The 21,897-nt window shown below is 39.6% G+C and overlaps 1 protein-coding gene across 7 annotated transcripts in view; it reads right to left on the bottom strand.

Annotated features, from left to right (window-relative positions):
- The window catches only part of myrf (myelin regulatory factor), a 30,377-nt gene extending 11,269 nt beyond the window's left edge, over nucleotides 1–19,108 (bottom strand). For 3 of the 7 annotated variants that reach the window (XM_077516712.1, XM_077516718.1, XM_077516714.1), the window contains exons 1-9: nucleotides 18,671–19,108; nucleotides 5,219–5,309; nucleotides 4,796–5,080; nucleotides 4,358–4,419; nucleotides 3,458–3,680; nucleotides 1,884–1,984; nucleotides 1,629–1,743; nucleotides 365–560; nucleotides 195–280 (exon numbers count right to left, since the gene is read on the bottom strand). In XM_077516712.1, coding sequence (XP_077372838.1) covers nucleotides 195–280; nucleotides 365–560; nucleotides 1,629–1,743; nucleotides 1,884–1,984; nucleotides 3,458–3,680; nucleotides 4,358–4,419; nucleotides 4,796–5,080; nucleotides 5,219–5,309; nucleotides 18,671–18,716 — 1,205 coding nt within the window. In that variant the 5' untranslated portion in view covers nucleotides 18,717–19,108. Of the gene's footprint in view, nucleotides 1–194; nucleotides 281–364; nucleotides 561–1,628; nucleotides 1,744–1,883; nucleotides 1,985–3,457; nucleotides 3,681–4,357; nucleotides 4,420–4,795; nucleotides 5,081–5,218; nucleotides 5,310–12,870; nucleotides 13,290–18,670 lie in introns of those variants that run through there. The other 4 variants (XM_077516713.1, XM_077516716.1, XM_077516715.1 and 1 more) reach the window with 3 other exon arrangements.
- Between the last annotated feature and the right edge of the window lie 2,789 nt (nucleotides 19,109–21,897).

The following is a 21,897-nucleotide window of genomic DNA, read 5'->3' as shown; positions in this document are numbered from 1 at the left end:
ATTTTATTATCTGTTCTTATTGCTGCTGGACATGTAAATTTCCCAGAGGGAGCCATCCCAAAGGGATCAATCAAGTCTAAGTCTAAGTCTCAGTCTAACATGCAGTCAGAACTGTGAGCCAGCTGTGCTGCCCTTCCGTCTAAAATCTTATTAAAAACACATGTTCAGAAAATGTTTTTTTTTTTTTTCCTTACAAAACTGGCTTGAAAGGCCTCTTGCTTCGATCCGACTGCGACTGCTCCACGCTGATGGACTGGTTCATGGCCTCCACCTTGCAATCCAGAGAAAGAAAAACAACACCCTAAATAAATATGCCGTGAGGCCCCTTTTTGACAGGACGACATCCATCACTACATTCTCTCACTTTCACTCCGTTGAGTTTGAGATAGAAACAGTCGATGGGCTGAAGGCCTTCGCTTGTCTTGACGTACTTGGGATCTCCCAGCATCCCTACGTACACGGTCACTTGGAAGTGGTTCTTCTTCTGGCACACAAAAGCATCGTCGGACAAGGAGAAGTTGAAGCCTTTGTCGGCATCGACTCGGTAGGTTGGCATCGGACTAAAGACATGATGACATAAGAGGGAAGTGTGAAAAAAAAATGCTGAATTAAAGTAGATAAACTCTTTCTGCTAATTCATTTTTTTTTTTTTTTATATGTTAATTTTTTTGTACAAGTATCTAAGTTGATATGTCGAATCTGCTGCGCTCCTCCATTCACTTGCATTTACCTAGTATGCTAGCTTATGATTGGTTAGTGTTAGTCAGCCAAAGGGGATCAGGAAGTGTTGTCGCTCTAGCTCAGCTGTGTTTGACAAGTAAAGTTGCAGGTGGCGTGGGTTCGCTTCCTTGCTTGGTTGGCCATGTTTGTTTGTGTGAGTGTAATATACAAAAAAAAAACACACACACACACACACAAAACAAACAAACAAAAAACAAAACACAAAAGTAAAGTTTAAATTAAGAATGAATGCGTCTCCATCCTGCCTTCCCATTTTATAACCAGTATGTTATTAACCACCAAAAAATCCTCACATTAGACTATATATATGCTACGTGTATTTGTCGTAAGTTTCAGAGTTTTTTTTTTCTCAGAATATTACTCCCTCTAAAAAAAAATATACGTGGCCCTTATACGCCGTAGAATAATTGTAATGCTTAGATTAAGGAAAAAAATCCCAATCAAATTATTTTTTCTAACTCATTTATCCTTATTCAAAATCAAACAAAAACAAACTGGTTAAGGATTGTGCTTGACCTTAGAGTGTCCCAGAGATTCCTGAACTACATGCAACATCTTTTTCATGTGCTGATGTCCACTACCGAAAAGGTCTGATGAGCTCATTTCTACTCATTACTCTCCGTTTCCACCATTGCAAAAAAAGCACTTGTGCTAATTTCCTCCTTCATTTTCCTCCTCCCTCCTCACGATGTCTTTCTTAATCGAAACCCTGCGCTGGATCACTCCTCCGCGCGGTTCACCTCTGAGGAATTTATAGACCTCTGCGGCTCAGCGATGCCAGTTCTGTGGTTGAATTATCTTTTCAAACAATTATCACTCCTTTCCATTTCTGGCTGATAAGTACTTTCTGTTTAAAGTAAAGATTTGCCAACATAAATTTCACCCACAGCTCTTTGCAGTTTGCATCATAAAGCGGCGTCCACTTGTTCTGCTGGTGAGGTTGCCACTTAATGCACTGATAATTTGGATCCATGTATCCATTGTCTGCATCCTGCAACAAACCTATAATGAAACCACATGATATGATATCAGGATGAAGGCGAGAACATAAAACTACCAAATGTCCAAACTGTTCTGTTTTGTTAAAAAGCAAGAGCGGGTGAAGTAGGAGAGGTGAGGAAGAAAGAAAGATGCCTGCCTACCTGGTTCTTGTTTGATGATACCTGTGAGGATTTGGGAATTCAGAGTGCTGTTGGGCGAGTCAGAATGTTTCCTCTTTTTGGCCTGGTGGACAGGAATTCCACTGTTGAAATAAATGGAAATAAAAATGATCATCTCATCTGTACAGTATGTGAACAATTACAGTAAACCCTTGATAGCAGCAATTGTTTTTATACTGGCCTATATTAATAGTCATGAGTATACCACAAACTACTACTGCTACTACTACCTTAAAGCAGTTATATAACTATTCAAACTAAATTTAAAATATTAACCTTACTTCATTACATCACCATTAACGTCAAGTGCCCACTAAATTTCAAGCAGGTCAATTAAGTCATTACTTGGTTTACTGCAAGTAAAGTCGTAGAATCCTTTTCAGTCACAGTGTGATAAAAATGTTTTCTGTCACTGATCATAATACAAAAAAATGCATTTGTCTGTATATACTCAATTAAAGGAATACTTGACCCCATTTTCAGCAGTAAAAATTAATATTTTATATATTATATAATAATAATATTTACGCTACTGTGTAGCGTAGCATAGCATAGCATAGCATAGCATCGCATAGCCTAGCATAGCATAGCATAGCATAGCATAGCATAGCACAGTATAGCATAGCATAGCATAGCATAGCATAGCCCATATGCATTACTTAGTTTTCTCAAGGTTTACTAGTATTTATTCAGTAAACTCAATTTATCTGGGTTTACAGTGTATACATGTGGCCCCGCTTGCCAGGTTTGCGACACTAAAAAAAGACAATAACTTTCGATTCAACAGGCGTTTTTCCACCAACAAGTCCAGGAACTTTGAGTTCTGGTACCGTAAAGGGAGTTCTTGGTGGTAAAAGGTCCGCAGGGAATTTATGATTTGTGTTTCCACAGCGTCTTGCAGTTCACGGTAATTAATTCAAATTAATTTGATTGAGTCCAGCCGATGTTAAAAACAGCACCCCCAAATTTGACCAGTCAGCCTTGGTCATTGCAGCCCGCCCCCTCAACGTTCCTGCCTGGTTCAGCAAGACCCTGCTACCGAGATAGTACTTGGATGCCCCCTGGGGAATTTAATTACCATGGTAATTGTTGTTGGTGGAAAAACGCCCAAACTGAATTTTACCAAGGTAAACGGAAAAGTTCTCCAAAAGTTCCAGCGGTGGAAAAACGCCTAATAATATTAAAATTCAGGATGACTTGTTAAGTCATGTTAATTCAAGTCAAAGTCGATCTCAAGAATGTCAAAGGTGAAAGTCAAAGTTTTAGCCTAGCATGTCCTAAAATTGGCGACTGGAGTCTGGCTTGAGTCAAGTCATGTGACGCCAGTCCCCCACCTCTGCTTCTTTCCTATTTACATAAGTCCATTTTGTCATGGTGCTATCTTAGGGCAAAGCTTTGCAGAAACAGTATTAAAAAAAGGACACAAAACATAAGCTGAAACCTATTTTTGAACCAATAATGAACAGTGACTAATTGTTCTTCTTTGCATCATCATCATCATCATCATCATCATCATCATCATCATCATCATCATCATCATTGTCATCATGACTTACTCCTGCCCCTGCGGATGTTGCAGTAGTTGGTGAAGCATCTGCGTCTGCTGCAGGTCTCCACCGGCACTCGTGGCCGGGCCGATGGGATACTGTGATATTATGGGCTCTGGCTTCAGGTACATGTCCCGGTGCATGCTGGGATAGTGGCCGTGAGGCGGAAGGGGTGGCGTCGGAGTCATGTGACACATGTTTTCCGGTGTCATGGTCCTAATCATGTGCGGGTCTGAAAGAGACGGTGGCAGTCATAAACAAGATATGACGTTATCTCCTCCACTTTAATAGGACAGTCATTGAAATGTCAGCCAACTTCCAAAATGATTTACGTCTGTAAGTTATTTTTAAATTGTGATATGGAGATTCCATTTTTCTAAGTCCAGTTGACTGTATAAGACTAAGTGCGTTTTGCGTTTTTCTTTCTTTTTTTTTTCTTTTTTTTTTAAACTGGGTCATTGTTAATCTGATAACACTTCTCCACACCTTTGAACAAATATATAAGAACAATGCAGGTATGTGATGAGCAATTAGTGCATAGTGACATACTGACGCTTAGTTTCCATGCATCTTAAAAAGTTAAAAGCCCTTAAATTAAAGCAGCAAATCTTATATTAAGACTATCTGCTTTCAGTGTCTTTGAATATTGACTTAGATGCAGATCGATTCATTTTGAATGCCATAAAGTGATGAGTAACATTATATTAATTTAATTGTGACCCAAATGCAATTTGTTGTTCTATTTTCGTGATCGGCTTGGGGGCAGATGGAAAAATATTTACTGCACCTATGCGATCGTTGCATCATGTCTTCTCACGAGTTCCCTGACATTTCTTGTCCCTGTTTGTATTTCTAAGTTTGTTGTATCAACCAAATTCATAGTGTGTTCAGCAAACAGTGGATACTCACCATTCACCTGTTGAGGTGAGTAAGGTTCTGAGCTTGAGTCTGGTGGAGACTCCGGAAGAGTTCTAAAATGAAACAGATGCTGAATGAATACATAATTGATACAGTAAAGAAAGAATATAACTGGGTAATATTGTCTGTCTATATGTGTTGCTGCAACTTGTTGCGTAGAGGATAAAAGCACAACAACATACGTAGATGCTATTCAGCGTTAGCATTAAGCTAGTGGACTGTAAAGGATTGTCTATGTGGTTGTTTTATGTTTAGTTTGGCAATACATTTCAACAAACGTGGCAAAAAACAACTTGAAGCATTTTTTTTTTAAGAACCGTTCACCATCTGTTTACTATATGACTTTGCATATTTTACAAAACATTTCAAAATCCCATTTGGCCTTTGCGCACAAAAGTTAGCTAACCCTCGATCTACAGGTGTGCTCACCCAGGGGCGTAGTGGCCTCTGTGCTCGGGTTTGACGTGAGGCTGTTGGTGCTGCTGGTGTTGCTGGTGCTGCTGATGCTGACCCAGGCAGGGGTAGCTGTGCCGCAGGCTCAAGGAAGGACCCGGAGGGTACGCGTTCTGGCAGTTCGGAGGTCCGGGCGGAGGGGCTCCCTGGCGGAGGGGAATCGGAGGGCTCACGCCGCACACCAACCCCCCCGACGAGGACACTCCCGCCTGGGGAGATGAGTAATTTGGTCCCGGGGTGCTGTGGACCTCTGAGAAACAGCTGGGAGACCCGAAGAGGAGAAAAAAAAGGGGGGGATTAGCCTTATCAGAGAAAACAAATTCCTTTGTAACGACATGAACTGCATGGGCAGCGTGTGTTGTTTTGACGTTGCCGGGTTGGCGTGTAGTCCCTACTGACATGTCAGCGCTATCGTCCTCCTTGCTGATGTACTCTTCCAGGATACTGGTGTCGATGTTGGCTGTATCCAGAGTACTGGTAATATCATGGCCTGGGGTAAAGGGGAGAGGGTCAGAGAGTGGAGATGGAGAGCATCTGGGAATTAACAACAGGAATATTTCAGCAACTCCGCACACTGCCACATGGACAATCTTACTGTATGGCGTAATGACCAGTGCGTCTCCTTTTCCTCCTTATCGCGACTAACTTGATTAGATGGCATTTTCCGTGTACTGTATTTCAAAATGGATAAACAAGTACAAGAAAATCTATGATTTACTTGGCGGGAATGTGAGGTTACTTTCTGTCTAAGTATGTTAGTAGTTAACATTGCTTCATACATAAACTGGAAAGCTGCCCTCCTCAATTACAACAAACAGTTCATCTTGTTGCTGCATGACTGCACTCTCGTGTTTGATTTTAATATACAGTAAACCCTCCATTGTGGATTCTGCGTTTATTTTTTTTGGACAGTGTATAATACTTTATTTTGTTCTTGTTTATTTTGGGTGTAATTCCGGTGTCAGAGAGTAGATGGCGGCACACTATTGTTTAACACTGTAAATTTGGAGGAAGAAGTGTTAAAACAGGAAGTGTTTCAAGCTCAACCTAGTTTTTTTTCTGATGATTATTGAATGTGAAATCTTCAATCCTGTTTTTATACCTACAGAAGGCCATGGCTGTAAACTCATATACTCACATACACTACTGTTAAGTTCTGGTGTTCGGATCCCAAAAACGCAGACACAAATAATAGTTTAACAATTTATTCGGATAACATCAAGAGGCGTGGAACTATCTTGACTTGACCAGAAACAACAAGAAGGCATCATGGATCCAGAGGCATGGAACTAACTTAGGCCGAGGAGTAGACGAGCAGGTGGCCAGATGGACAGAGGTAAGAATCCAACAAAAACACACTTCTTAGACAGGCTTATATGGACAGCAAAACGATCTGATTGGTTGTGGCTAGACATGTGGGTAACCGGACTGACATGGAATTATCTGATTGGCTGTTGACCAGATAAAGAGTTTAAAGATTCCTGACATCATATAGCTTCTGACATCACATAGCGTCTTAGCAGTTGAAACTAGATGCTGGTTACATCAGTTCAAAACAGACACAAAACAGACCACACGGTCATGACCCAAACATAACCCTTGCATGGCCCAAGCATAACCCTTGCATGACCCTAGTCATGACAGTAGGCATAACCCTTGCATGACCCCAGTCATGACAGTAAACATAACCCTTGCGTGACCCTAGTCATGACATTAAACATAACCCTTGCATGACCCTTGTCATGACAGTACGCATAACCCTTGCATGACTCTAGTCATGACATTAAACATAACCCTTGCATGAACCTAGTTATGACAGTAAACAGAACCCTTGCATGACCCTAGTCATGGCAGTAAGCATAACCCTTGCATGACCCCAGTCATGACAGTAAACAGAACCCTTGCATGACCCTAGTCATGACAGCTACATCTTTGGGCAGGATTATTGATGTATGTTGTGAGATGATAAGTTAACTTTGTTGGTTTGGGTAGAAACTAATTTCTTTTCTGTGAACACATTGAGGGATAGGAACACTAACTATTTCTCTTATCCATTGCTTTTGCTCTTTATCAATATATTTTAAGTATTTAAATAGGTTTTTACCATTTTAAACGTGCGTTTAAATACCTTTAAAATGATAAGAGCCGTAAATGTTATAAAACATGCCTACTGTCTATTTAAATAGGGAATTTCTCTCTCTCTGACTTCACTTGTGTTGTTGTTCAGGAACGTAAACCCCACGATTGAAGGGGCTTTACTGCATTTGTTAACTTAATATGTCGTGAGTGTAAAATGTACGTAGAATTTCAGATTGGTGGAGTGCCGTGAGATCCCGCCTTGACTCAATAAGTTGGGAAACACAATCATTCCGTGCTACTTGAATGCAAAGACTTTCTTTTTCACCCTTTGTGAACCAAAGCCTCTCAAATCCTTAACACATGACCTCACTAATAACCTGATTTACTAAAAGTTTGCACATGCAAAAAACTAGCTTGCTCACGGTAACAGATGTGGAAGCTTATCCGCTGATGAGACGCAACCAACATTGCGCTTGCCACGTGCGCAAAATTGCCATGCACTTTATTTTGTTTGTTCTAGCAGTAGCATATAGCTGGCGTCAGGCCAAAACCATACACTTCTGAAAATGGTCACTTTTCAGTTAGACTCTGAAAAAACGGCAAGTTTGTTCAACCTTTTACATTGCATCAAATAGAGCAAGGCATTTTCAAAACTTAAGATTGGCTAATAATTTGTAAAAATGACACCCGACCCGTGTGGCCTGGTACAAAGTATGGATTAAAAACAAAAGCTAAATTTGCCAAATTGTGCCTTATGAGGATTTGTTATTCCGCTCGTGTAAACATTTTTGAAACCTGAAAAACAAACAGAATTGGAAGTTTAGAATTTCTGATGATGACTGACTGACTTGGAGCCAGCCACAAGAAAGAGTCATGCCGTATCACCTATGACAAAACTACTTTTAACTCTTCATTTCCTTGCATCTGACCCATTTTAATTTCTGCACAGTGGCAATTTGTGCCTCCCTCTCCCGGAAGCAGTTCATAGATGTGCTCTTTCGAGTTTTAAATGCCATGTCATGCTAAATGGGCAACTCGGGACCCATTAAATCAAACTAAAAATGGCTTTCTTGCTGTTGCTAACTTCTCCCAAATGATCGGAGAGACTGATTTCTTCTCAGTAACTAAGTTTGATGTTTTCTGACTTCCACTAACACTTCCAATTCCATCACTGCAAACTTCATTTATAACATATGTGGTTTTCAAATGCTCCATGGTGAAAACAATCAGGGCTACCTAAAGTAGGATACAAAACCCAACAGCACGCAATCTGTTAGAGTAAGTGTACATGCCAGAAACGCAAGCTCTTATTCATATATTTACATACAGATCAACTGAGTACAGGGACACACTCGACCTACGACAGTTCAACTTTACGACGGACCTCGTCTGCCATTTTGTCCCTCATCTGCCATTTTGTCCCCAGTGTTCCTGCTTAGCTAGTGCTAATGGTTGTCTGTGTTTGTGAACCATGAGTATATTTGACTTTTCCATCCACCTCTAAGCAGTAATGGTCAGTACAACATCATATATTTGTATTTATTTTAATGTATTTTAGAATTATTATTATACCACGTATTTTGATGTAAATTTTGACTTTTAACGGTGAAATACAACTTAAATTCGGGTTACATCGCCAGTATAGGAACGTAACTCGTTCGTAACTCGTGGACTCCCTTTTCTTTATTCTTACAAACAACAATTAGGTTCAGCTGAGCGTTCGGGGTGTGCGTGTGTGTGTTTGAGGTCGAAGCAGAGTGTAAGGACCTATTAAATACTTAATGGGCAAACAACCTCAAGTCCATTTTTGTTTTTCTTCTGCATTCTATGATAGATGAAGTAGTTCACTGGGAGGGATTGTTGGGAATTCTTGTTTCATCAAAAATGCATACTTACTTCCGCAAATGCAGTTCTTCCATTAAAAACTTCAAAGAAAATGTCTCCATACGTAATAATGCCACTGCTAAGAGATCAAACCACCACATAAAGTATTGAAGGCACAAACCAGACCACATGTCCTTTACCCAGATTAGGGTCCCTCTGAATTTTATTGTGTCACATCAATCTTCACATTGCAATGTCAGGTCCTGCGCAACCTTTACCATGTTTACACTCTCTTCACTGGATCGAAGCAGATGGTAAATGTCTCCTAATGCGTGCCAGTGCAGCGGGAGAAAAGCAGGATGGTTCCCCCTGAAATAAGATCCAGATGCGCACCCCACCCACAACAGCCGTAAATCTAAAGTGGCAAGCCTGATAACGAAACGCTACAGGGAGAGGGGAGGCTGGATGGATGGCGGGTGAGGCGAACAGGGGCAAGGAGGACAAACTATAAGTTGGACATCCCAGGATGGAATGAAAGAAAGTGTGAAGGAGAACCGCAAAGAGAAGGTGAAACACGGTATGACGTTACACCACCATTTTTGTCTAATGGATGTCAAAGACCTCCGGCACAGAGTGCAAGCATAAGATCAACAAGTGATTGAAAAAAATGTCTCTTAAGCTCCGACATATTCATCAAGTAGATGAACATTGGAAAAATGTTGAAGTAAATGGCAAGTTGAAATGATACAATTTTTGTAAACCATTGGGTCATTTGATGTCTGCTCCATTTTGTTGATCATTTTATTACTATTTTATTACTGTAATTTATTGCAATACCGTCGGAAAAAAACAAAAACAAAAAAAAACACGGAGATGCGGCAATGAATTTTGAGCGTCCGTCAATCTTAAGTCGTCAACAGTCGGGGCACCCTTCAGTCATCGTCAACCTGCAATTATTCCAAGCCGAACCGTAGTGTAATCGTCAATCCATCAGCCAAATGGGCGTCCTTCGATATTTCCGTCATTCGAAGTGGACATCCGTCAATGTTTCTGTCATTCATCAGCAAAATGGGCATTCCGTCAATGGGGGATTGACGATTAGATGAATGGACGAAAACCCATTTCCGGAAATGCTTTGTCCATCAATTTTTTTGACGTTTCCCGTTATTCGTTGTCAAAGCAGGCGTCCGTCATTAACGGTTTGATGGACCCCACTATAGCTGTGCAGTTAGCTAGCAAGCTATTGTTCTTAAATTTGACACTTATTTTATTTACTTTTCACTTACCTATTTCTTGTTATTAATGGATTAATATTAATTTTATTTATTTGTATACTTAACTACTTTTGATATTTATTTTATTTTGTTTCACTTGTCTTTACTGCATGACTGATTTCTAATGTATGTACAACACTTTGTATGCAGCAATGGTTGTTTTAAAGTGCTTTATAAATAAAGTTGAATTGAGTTGCGTTAAGAAATATTTTAGTGTGCAGTATACTTTTTGTTACTTCATCATTCAGTGGTGTGCCGTGAGCTTTCAAAAAATAAAGCATGAGCCTTGACCAAATATAAATGCAACAGCTTCGATCCCCGTCACTCACTCAGCGGCGTTTCGACGTTGCAATGGTGTGTGCAAGTTTACTCATATTCAGTCCAGCTGTGCCCAACAAGACATAGCGAAATCATTGTCACACTCACTTCAATACAGACGGTTCTTTTCAGAGATTGGGGGTGTGTGCGCGTGCGTAATTGTGTATTAAGGTGGAGAGTGCGTGTAGATGTGTTATGGTAGTTCAAAGCCAGGCTGTCAGATGGACATTAATCGAAAATGCACACAAACAAAAAGAAGAGTGTGCATGGGTGCTTATTAGTTCATAGGCGCATATTCCGTTTTCCTTCCTCTTTTCACACAATAAACTCTTGAAACTCTAAAGGAGAATGTACCGGAGGTAGAACAAGTTAGAAAGAAAAGTCCTTCTGGCAAAAGTCACACAAAAGTTCACAGTTCAAATTGCTGGCATGTTAGCCTCACTCACGCTCAATTCAACCAGCATTAAAGAATTGACTTTACTTTATCTTTGACTTTTGTGAAACTTTTTCAGGATGAAGGAGGCCTCAACAAAAAAATACTGTATGTTTTTCCACCATTTTGATTTGGAAATACTTGGTGTCTGGAGAATCCTCTTTTATACAAAAGAAAAAAAGACAAAAAAAAAAAGACATCGGTGGGTCATTTTTTTTGTTTTATTTATGACGCTTCCTTGTTTGTCAGTCAGGGCGCTTTTTTTTGATGGGCTATATTCCGTTCATGTCACAATTAACGGAGGCAAATGATTCAAGAGTAGTCGGTTTTCCCCTCATACATTAAGATTTTTGGTAGTAAATACTGAACACGTTTAATAATTAAGATTGTCAGCCATGACCCATTTCCTATCCTACACAGTAATTTATGTTGAGTAAATTTGATTCTATTTAGAGTGGGACAAAATCTACTCAATTTTAGAGCAATATTTACACTTGGAAGGGAGTATAATAAATAATTGGAAAAAATAAAAGTGACTCAAGGGTGGAGGAACGAACTCACGTCTATCATCTTGGGAGACTGCCGAGCTACGGTCTGAGCCACTCAGCTCCTGTTTTCTGTTCGTATATCTCTCATGTTAGCTGCCGCTGATTTTAGGATTCCATGAAATCTTCCTCCAAGACCAAAAATTATGTCTTTGGTCTCTTGGAAAAAAGCAAACAGTAGGTAGTGTGCAGTCTGCCAAACTGAAGGTTGTGAGTTTGTTCCTCAACCCTTGAGTGCCTTTTATGTTTTCCATCCATCCATCCATTTTCCTGACTGCTTATTCCTCACAAGGGTCGCAGGGGGTGCTGGCGCCTATCTCAGCTGGCTCTGGGCAGTAGGCGGGGGACACCCTGGACTGGGTCCAGCCAATCGGAGAGCACACAGAGACGAACAACCATCCATACGCACAAGCACACCTAGGGACAATTCGGAGCGCCCAATTAACCTGCCATGCATGTCTTTGGAATGTGGGAGGAGACCGGAGTACCCGGAGAAGACCCACGCGGGCACGGGGAGAACATGCAAACTCCACCCAGGAAGGTCCGAGCCTGGACTCGAACCGGAGACCTCAGAACTGGGAGGCGGACGTGATAACCACTCGATCACCGTGCCGCCCTCTTCTATGTTTTATTTTTTCCAATTCCAATTCCAATTTTTTTCCAATTCTCTATTTTACTCTCTTCCAAGTGTATATATTACTCTAAAACTGAGTCCTGTTATTTTCTCATGTACAATTAATACCTTTAAAAACACGTTTTTCCACTTGCTGTCGAGTATGACTGAATGACATCACAGGTGCTGAGAGCACAGGTAACGACCAATCATGCCTCACCTGTTTCTTGAGTTTGGTCATCTGAGTTCAGAGCACACGTGATGTCATTTTCAGTAGTAATCGTACTGTGTCAAGTATAATGTTTGTTTTTTGTCGTGTTTTGTAACAAACTGTTACAATATTGTGACCTTTTTAAATATCATCAACCCCCCCCATTATCGTGATAATTATCGTATCGTGACCTCCATATATGTGATAATATCGTATCGTATCGTGATGTTTGGATATCGTTACACCCCTACCAGACACACGCACACATACGACTCTTATGGACAGAAAATTACTAATTCCAAGCTTTTAGAACAATAATAAAAAGACTTTCTGCATCATGTCATTTGAAGTAGTACTATAGAAGACCATTCCAAGATACCATATTAACTTGTCCAAGATAACTATTTACAATATACCTTTTTCCGGGAAAAGTAGAGTATGTACGTTACCAAGCTTGTGAAAGTCAACTATCAAATTGAGGGTACTGTCCCAATGACAAGCAATTTTGGATATTTTTTTCTTAAGTGTCATTCTAATCACCTTGCACGAGTCAAATACAAGCAAATGTGTTACCATAGACAACACAGGTGAATACTGAAGAACACAAACAGTGGACCAGCAGTTACATATAGACAAAAAAAAGGTGAGAGGGTAGAAAACTGAGCTATACTACAAAGTCTTTCTAACATTTTTTCACATGATGGAGAAGAGATAACCTCTAATTGTGTGGCAAGCACTAAATCAATCAGCGTACCTGCACGTAGCCAAAGCATGTTGATATCCTTGAGACGAAAACCCCTTAAAGAAACACGAGAAGAAAAACTCCGCTCGAATTTTCACATGTTTCACGAATGGCACTGGACGACCTTCTCCTGCAGACCCGATAGTGGCAGATCGACTCAACGAGTGTGTACGTGTGAGGTTGCGCGTGCAAACCATATTGTTGCGTATGCGTGTGTGTGTGTGTGTGTGCGTGCGTGTGAATGGCTTGGGGGTGTTATAATGAGGATTATTCCCCAGTCATGAGAAAGGGCTGTACCAGGCTACCACACACAGCCCTCGTCGCTCACAAGCACTGGTCGCACTGGTGGACCTGGCTCAGGAGATTAGAGGAGTGACAGGGCTGGGAGCGCGACAAGCAGCTAGCTTGAAAAAAAAAAAAAAAAAAAAGTTGAGTAGAGCGAATGGCTGGCGAAAGTTAAAGGAGGAATAATCGAAAGATGCTTCGTTAAAGTGGATACAATGATAATTAACAAACAGGTGCTTATTATTTCTGCACATTTTTCATCCTTCAACTGTTCTTTTCTCTTGACCTCTCAGCAATGGAGGTTATGTTTTCAACTCTGTTATTGAGCAGGATTACACAAGAACTAGTAAACAAATGAGGCTGGGGTTAGGGAACAAACGTTAAATTTTGCTGTGGATTTGGATATGGAACTATTTTCCACTTTTGCCAGCATCAGATAAGGCACATGTTTATATATTCTCTAAGTTCTCTGTAAATAATCCTTTTAACAAATTCATAGGGTTCTTTGGGAAGGGGGTGGGGGGAAGGGGGTTTGGAGACTACTTACTTAACTAATTAATTATACTTACAGTATAATATTGTCATAAAAAAACAACAATACATCATCATCTTTACTTCAAGTTTGAATTGTAATTTTCTTTTTTTTAATTACACATATGATACAAATATAAAACTAATTAACGTTGTCGAAGATAAAAACAACAAAACAGAAAAGTCAAAGTTGTGGTTGTGTTTCTGAATGTTTCCAAGCTGTGGAGACTCACATACACACACCCCAGTTGAGGATGACTCTCTGGCTCTGATGATGAAGGTGCAGGCGCGACAATGAAAAGTCATACGTGAGCGCCTCACGCCTGACCGCTTTCAAACAATACATTCCTCTCAAAGCAAATCACCTTCGGAGCTGTAAATCAGAGAAGGCTGGCGGCCGCGTATGGCTTTCAAGCAGCGTTTCCAAAACGACCTTCTGGAAGCATGATTCACTAGCTTGTTGGGAGTACAACGGGACTTAATAGGAATTCTGATACAGAGACATGAGTAATAAACTGTATTTTTTTTCCAAGGGGATAAAGAGCAAGACTGTGATGTATGCACCACTCTAGATGTCAGTGCTCTTCAGACACTGAGTCCATCCGTTGGCTTCAAGTGAAACGCTATCTGCACTGCGAGAAAGTTGTTGAGTGAATGTGTTTTTTGCTTTACCAGCTGCCAAGCATTTCATTCAAACATTGGCACATTCATGTTTCTGGGTGGGGGTGAATGGCTGGATGAGGACATGATTGAAGGGCGGATTAAGGAATGTGCTCACTGCATGTTGTTGAACATACATACATCTTGTCAGACCCCTGACCATTTATAGGCCTAGGAGAAAATTAGTATTCCACTTTTTTATTGCGCCGTCTGATGGAGAAGAATATTGCAATGTGACAACTTACAACTAGCCCCGGCTTTTTTATTATTATTATTGTTTTTGTAAATAATCATTAATGCACGTAGTATCCATCCATCCATCCATCCATCCATCCATCCATCCATCCATCCATCCATCCATCCATTTTCTTAACCTCTTACTCCTCACAAGGGTTGTGGGGTGCTGGAGCCTATCCCAGCCGGCTTCGGGCAGTAGGCGGGGTACACCCAGAAATGGTTGCCAGCCATTTGCAGCATGAATAGTAGTAAAGCTTTTGTTTGACAAAACAAAACAAAACAAAAAAAAAAAAAAAAAAAAAAACGACCATGTATAGAATGAGGTGTTCTTTTTTTTCTTTCTCAAAACGACCATGAATAGTAACACTTCAGGGTGTACCCTACTACCCGAAGCTGGCTGGGATAGGCTCCAGCACTCCACGACCCTTGTGAGGAGTAAGTGGTTTAGAAAATGGATGGATGGATGGATGGATGGATGGATGGATGGATGGATGGATGGATGGATGGATGGATGGATGGATGGATGGGTGGATAAAAATGACCATGAAAAGTCACAATGTGAGTAAGGTTTTTTTTTTTTTTTAAATGCCCATGCGATTAGTAATTTTATTTTCCTGTTTTGTGATTCACTTAGAAGGAGTCTTGCTAAAGTTAAACAAACTAAAGCAAAACAAGTCACTTGAATGAAGCACAATTAACGGTGATTGTTTGCAGAGGTGCAATTTTAAAATGGCGTACTATGTATACTACGAATGGCCGCAGTGGCACCCAATCCCTTCTTACTTGGGGCCACTGGGGAATGTTGCTACGTCACTGCTCACAGATGTAGCACCTGAGTAGTTAGGATGTTTTTAACGGCACTCTGAGACCAAAAAAGCAGAAAAGCACCTGTCCATCAACCAGTCCAAACAGTCATTTCTTATATGAAGTCCCAAATGATACCAAATGTGTAGGGGTGGGGCCTTGCTACCTTTGGTTGCATCATAAAATAAAATGGCTTCCCTTTTTAGGGAAGAGGAAAAGTAAGTGTATAACACTTTTTATTGAACAAATTAAAGCTTTAAATGTTGTTAGCATGTTTTCTATAAGACTCTTAAGAACACATTAAAGTATTGTTTGAATTATTTTAACTGTATTTGAGCCAAGCATTTAAGTTTTAAAATGTCCTCTGTAGTGGACACATTATAGCTTAAAAACAAAAATGTCATTTTTTTTCCCCAAAAAAATTCTTTTGCAGTTAATTCACAAAGATTGGGGAATATCAAAAGAACATGATTGGACAATATATTTTTCCTGGTAGTCAGGAGGATCTCTTTAACAATGAAGATGGCATATGTTTTCTTCCAAGCACCATGTATTACTGCTAGAAATGTCCATGATGACACCATATACAAAACCCAAATGTGTTATATTTCAATCATTTGTTCAGTAAAAGGGATGATTACTTGAGATGAATTAACACAGCAGCAATAAATGTCACTAACCTTTGTTATGTGCATGTGTGTGTGTGTGTGTGTGAGCAACTGTTTATTGTCTAAGTGAGTCAGAGATGAGAAGGTCAAGTTATGGTGGTGGGTGTGGTGGTGGGGGCCCGGTGGGGCGGGGGCGGGGGCGTGGGGGGGGTGTCGTCAGTTGAGATTTGGTTGGCTTTCTCCCAACGGGCGATTCTCCCTCATCACTGTGAGTCTGCTCTGTCTCACCTCCTCACCCTGTCTGCTCGCTGTTTCTCTAATGGAGTCTGCTGAGGAGAAACACCAGTCTCACCTCGTTGTGTTTTAACAACCACCGGGGCTATGCCAGGAATGCAAGCTGTGCATTAGTGTGATGTATACATATTTCGATAATCCTATTAAAACATTGCTTACGAGTGAGATCCATCACTGTGATGGGTGAGTGTGTTCGTGGATAACGGCAGCAAAAACAAGAATTGTGCAATCGTAAAAAATAAATAAATCAAAAGCTAACTTTCATAGCTTACTTTTTTTTTTAAATTACGTTTTACACTACCTGATTAAATGTAATGGCGCCATTAATAGTATGGTTGTTCGGCTAGTTGACTTTTAATGGGAATAGAGAAATCAATCCCCACTCAAGACAGTCTCTGTGAAGTGTTCAATTCACAAATCCGTGTACTCCTTAGCCACCTCCTTAGCCACCTTTATATCATCCGTTCATGGAGATCTGATTGCAGATCCTTATGATTGTACTTTGCGAGAATTGACCTGCTAATCAGTGTCTTCTTCAGCCATGTCAATGACTATCAGCAAACCTCTTGGCACAAACACCTGTTTTAAATTTGCCACACTGCACTGGTTTGCACGCGTCTGTGGAAATACCAACACTTTGTCCAGCCTGCCCCTGTGCAGATTTACACAACACTTTGAGACAGACTTGTATTGGGCACAAAAATAGAGCCCTTAGTGTTGTTTGACAAGAAGTCAAGTTAGATAAAAACACAATGTAGATCGTTACATAAAGATATTTCGACTGCAATCCCAAAATACAAAACAAATGTGGATGGCTGTGGCTGTGAGCTTCATTGGGATGACTCAGAGCAACATGGTTCGAAGCTATGACATCATTACCCTAGCATGACTTTTCTGTCCATTAATTTGTCTTTGCTTGTCTTGGAACTGAACACAATAAACAAAAAGTGATAACATCACCAGTGGATTTTTTTTTATGTCAGAGAATCACATTGTTTGATCATTATGTCACGTGAACACTTGATTCCCAACATTTTCACAATTGAATTTCCTGGGAAAGATATCAAGGGCTTGCAAGCTCACCGTCTTCAGCTTAAAAAAAAATCATTAGCAGCCCATCAAAGGCAACATCTGAGACAGGCTCAAAACATCAAAAACAAGCACCTATTTACTTTTCATGGCCAAGCTGACATTTTAGTGCGAGCGAGTGTGGCTCACATAAAGCTAGAGAGAGAACATCTCTCTTACTCCCAAAGCAAGAATGTAAACACACTAAATTCCTGTCAAAATGGCACGGAACCTCTGACAGTCCTGGGTGGCTGTGAATATAAGTTAACACTGTGTGTATACTATAAGAAAGTGTTAAGTATTCGCACAGATAATTGATTATCCATAAAACCACAAAGTGTCTTTATGTGCACTTGACTTCTGTGAGACACTTGACATTGATGATGTCTAATTAGTGAGCTGGGAATTCTGAGACTTGTTATATATTGTGGCAGTGTTGTGAATGAGTCAAACAGATGTGAGTACACAGTAAATTTTGTAGAGTAAATTTGACTCTTTTTAGAGTGGGACCAAATAGACTCAGTTTTAGAGTAGGCCAATATTTACACTTGGAGGAGAATAAAATAAAGAATTAAAAAAAATAAGAGCCTTTATTTTAGTCTCTTACAAGAGTAAATATTACTCTAAAGCCGAGTCTATTTGGTCCCACTCTAAATAGAGTCAAATTTACTCTACAAAATGTACTGTGTACGCATCAATATCTTGCCTGTGATGTGTCATTTATTATGAGCACGTGAGTCCAAGTCAATTCCGGGATGAATTAAAATCAAAGCAGTGCTTTCGTGCAAATAAAGAAAAAAGAGAAAAAAAAAGAAAAGCAAACTTACAAACACCGATTTGTCGATGTCATATTAAATTAACTTTTTTTCCCCCCAATCAAATTCCAATTTTTGGGGACAAAATATTAGGCTACCACCTGCTTTTCTGAACGTTACGCATACAAAATATAAAAGAAAAAAAATGACATTTCTAATGTCTCACATTTCTTAAAACACACAATTTATCTTCCTAACTTGAATTCCTACAACCCCCCAAGAGTTAAACTTGATCTGCTACCCATCACTGGCACTTTTGCTGCTGCACCTTTTAACCCTCCAGCTGTCTTGCATTTTTGGTAAAAAAAAAAAAAAGAAAGAAAAAAAAAAGATGGATAACTGACATGTTCAATTCACATTAAAGTGATTGACTATCGTCGTGTTACAAATCAAGACAGGTAAAGTCAGTCATAACTAACTCGTTGTGTTTTTGTATCATAGTTGTCGAACTGGTTTTAAAACGCTACATTAAATTGTCAATGCAAGTTTTTCGACCGTGCGTCGTCTTACCTTCAAAAAATCTCTGTAAAGCTTCGGTTTCATCTACCACGTCCATCCTAGCGAGTCCCACATAAAAAATCCATTAAAAGTCCCCCCTGCTCCGAACGACAGCAATTCGGATGGGGGAAACGTTCACAGATGCATCACAATAAAGAGAGTCTCGTACTGGACGCAAGTTAACGTTTCACTCGGCTCCAATCCTGCAAGTGAGGAGCGTCTTTCTCTCGTTCACTTGCTGGTGACCACGAGACGCTACTTTCTCAAACAAATCCACAGGTGCAGTGAGTAATCATTTTCAAGCGCACCTTTCCTTCAGCTCCCGCGTGACATCGCTACCGAGTTACGATCGACGTGCAAAATGGCGAGGATAGCTCGTCAAATGGGTTAAATGGTGTGCGTAAAAGCTGCGTAAAAGTAATCAGAAGCGAGTGAAGTTGGTTTCCCTCCTCCTGCCGCTCCCTCTTGCAGGATGAGCGCGTCGGAGGAGAGGATATGAGGCGCTCAGGCAGGTGAGGGATGGGCTGTAAAAGGATAGCATCAGAAGCACCGGACTTAAACAAATAAATGAATAAAAATACATTCGAATAATTCAAATATGAATAAATAAATAAGACAATTAATTTGTTATTTAAATTTTATTAAACTTGCCATAAATTGTTTTAAACTGATTTAGGTTAGAGAGATTTATTTTTTATTTTTTTGCTGTATTACAAGTGTTAGGCCATTGTCAAATTTGTTGTTTTAGCAATGCTAATACTTACACTATAATGTACTATTTCTATAGTACAAACCAGAAACAATTAGGGATGTAACAATATCCAAACATCACGATACTATATTATCACAATATGAATATCACGATACGATAATTATCACGATAATGTGGGGAGGTTGGTGATATTTAAAAAAAAGTCACAATAACGTAAAAAAAATGAGCTCATACAAAAAAAAGGCACAATATTGTGCTTTTGTACATAACATCGATGTTAAGTTATTATTACAGTATGTTATTATTATGTTATGTTGTCATTGCGCGCACACATTGAGTTCCTCCACATATTGACTTGCTTCACAGGCATATTATGTTCCCCTTCATCTGATAATTAGTGTAGATTTTAAACATATAAGGGCCAAAACATGCCTTGTGAAATTAAACTGCACTAAAAACTAGCCACCAGAGGGTGCTAGAACTGCACAAATGGAAATCAACTTGACTTTTTCACACATGTGTGCATTTAAATATCGTGAACATAACGACGACGATATTGTGGCAGTTTTAATATCGCAATATCACGATATCACGCTTATCGTTACATCCCATACACAAGACAATTACAAATAGTCTAAAAAGGTACAAACATATTTATGGCTTGCATTACCATCCATCCATCCATCCATCCATTTTCCTTTGGCATTGTATTGTTCTCATTAGGGTCATGGGTGAGCTAAAGATGGACGGACGGATAGATAGATAGATAGATAGATAGATAGATAGATAGATAGATAGATAGATAGATAGATAGATAGATAGATAGATAGATAGATAGATAGATAGATAGATAGATAGATATCATGATCCGAAAAAGTGGCACCAATCATCCCTACACAAAAATAGAGATTTTTTTTTTCACAAATGTGTTTCATGCTGTGGAAAGCATTTCAATCACTCCTGTGGAACGTTTACAGTTGAATAATAAATTTTACACTTATCCAATAAAACACTAGACTGGGGTTTAACTTTGTAAATCTTCCAGAACACACATCCTTATATCACATCTGGAGGAGGGAACGCGTGTACTAAACTTTATACTGTCACTACAAGTTATGTTAGACACGGAAAAATTCATTGGATTTACTGCAGATAAGGCATGTTTTCCAATAAAAAACATAAAACATCATTCTTTTATGCAGTTTGATGATTTAAAACACATCTGCGGGGCCTCCGCAGCTTACATCAACAGGAGTGTTTTGCGTTAAGGCCTGGCGAGGAGGGGAGGACTTGAGGGAATGATCCATTTCTCTCACTCTTATCAGCTGCACCCCCACCCCCGTAACAATGCCACTGTGTGCAGCCCCCGCAGCCTGGACGCCCGCCCCCCCTTTCGCCACATGTGAGATGCTGTTGTGTTGTCTTGTCCCCCCACAGCTGGAGCATCTCCCTCTACACCCCCTTCACTCCCTGCGCTTTTCCTCCATTCAAGGCAAACAACGCCTCCCTTCTTGCGGCCACACTATGCAGATTGTTTGCGAGGACAAGCGAGACAGAGAGCCAGATAGATGCTGAGCAGGACAATGAAACAGCTGGCCATGTTAAGGCAGTTCATTTTGCTTTTCTATATCTCTTATCGCGCTCTTATAATCGTGTACGGTATGCATATTTGTGTCAGGAGGAGTCTTGTAAACTAAAGATTATCTTTGGGTCAGTGCCTTTGGGGTCCTCATTTGAATCACACGGTCGTAATGAAAACTAATGAAAGTTTGTGGTTTTGCATAAGTGGTCAAACATTTGCACACTTACCAGTAAAATAACATTTATTATTCTTATTATTATTATTCTTATTATTATTATTAAGTGTTGTTCGTTTGTGATTTTAGTATGTCACAGTTAGTGATTTGCTGGTTACTTTGTGTGCAATGAGTGCTTAAATGATACTTAAAAAAAAAAAAATCTCATACTTTTTACACTAAGTACTCGAAAAATACTTAGCTCTACAAGCAAGTACCACTATGATGAACAAATTCAATAAACTGTAGCATGGTTGGACTAAGTGTTATTCAAAATTAAGGCAGAATTGATGCTTTATCCCTAAAATGTACATTTGATATTGTATTTTTTTTTAATTGATTTATTTACATTTTTTTCCGAGTATTTTTATATTTATTTATTTATTACTGTTTTTTTTTAGTCTTCTGATTATTACCGCCCCCTGTTTTTTTTTTTTTTTTTTTTTTTTTAATTGCTCTTTTGGATTATTTTTTTTTTATGACAGAAAACAATATTACAAACAGAAGTAAATATTTTGAAAAACAGAAAAATAAAACAAAAGGCCAAAGTCAGTCCAGATTCATCCTTCTTATCACACAAATTGACAATGCTGTGTAAATTTAAATCCATGTAATTAGCATCTCATAGGTCATTCTTTCCTATTGTGTCCTCTTTTTAAATCTATGTTTGAATTATTGATCAGAGTGGTATTCATTCAAGTGATACTGTACACCTAATTGTAATTCTGCCA

This window comes from Festucalex cinctus, chromosome 3 (assembly GCF_051991245.1).
Source record: "Festucalex cinctus isolate MCC-2025b chromosome 3, RoL_Fcin_1.0, whole genome shotgun sequence".
NCBI classification, from domain to species: domain Eukaryota; kingdom Metazoa; phylum Chordata; class Actinopteri; order Syngnathiformes; family Syngnathidae; genus Festucalex; species Festucalex cinctus.
This window is presented reverse-complemented; position numbering and strand designations above follow the sequence as displayed.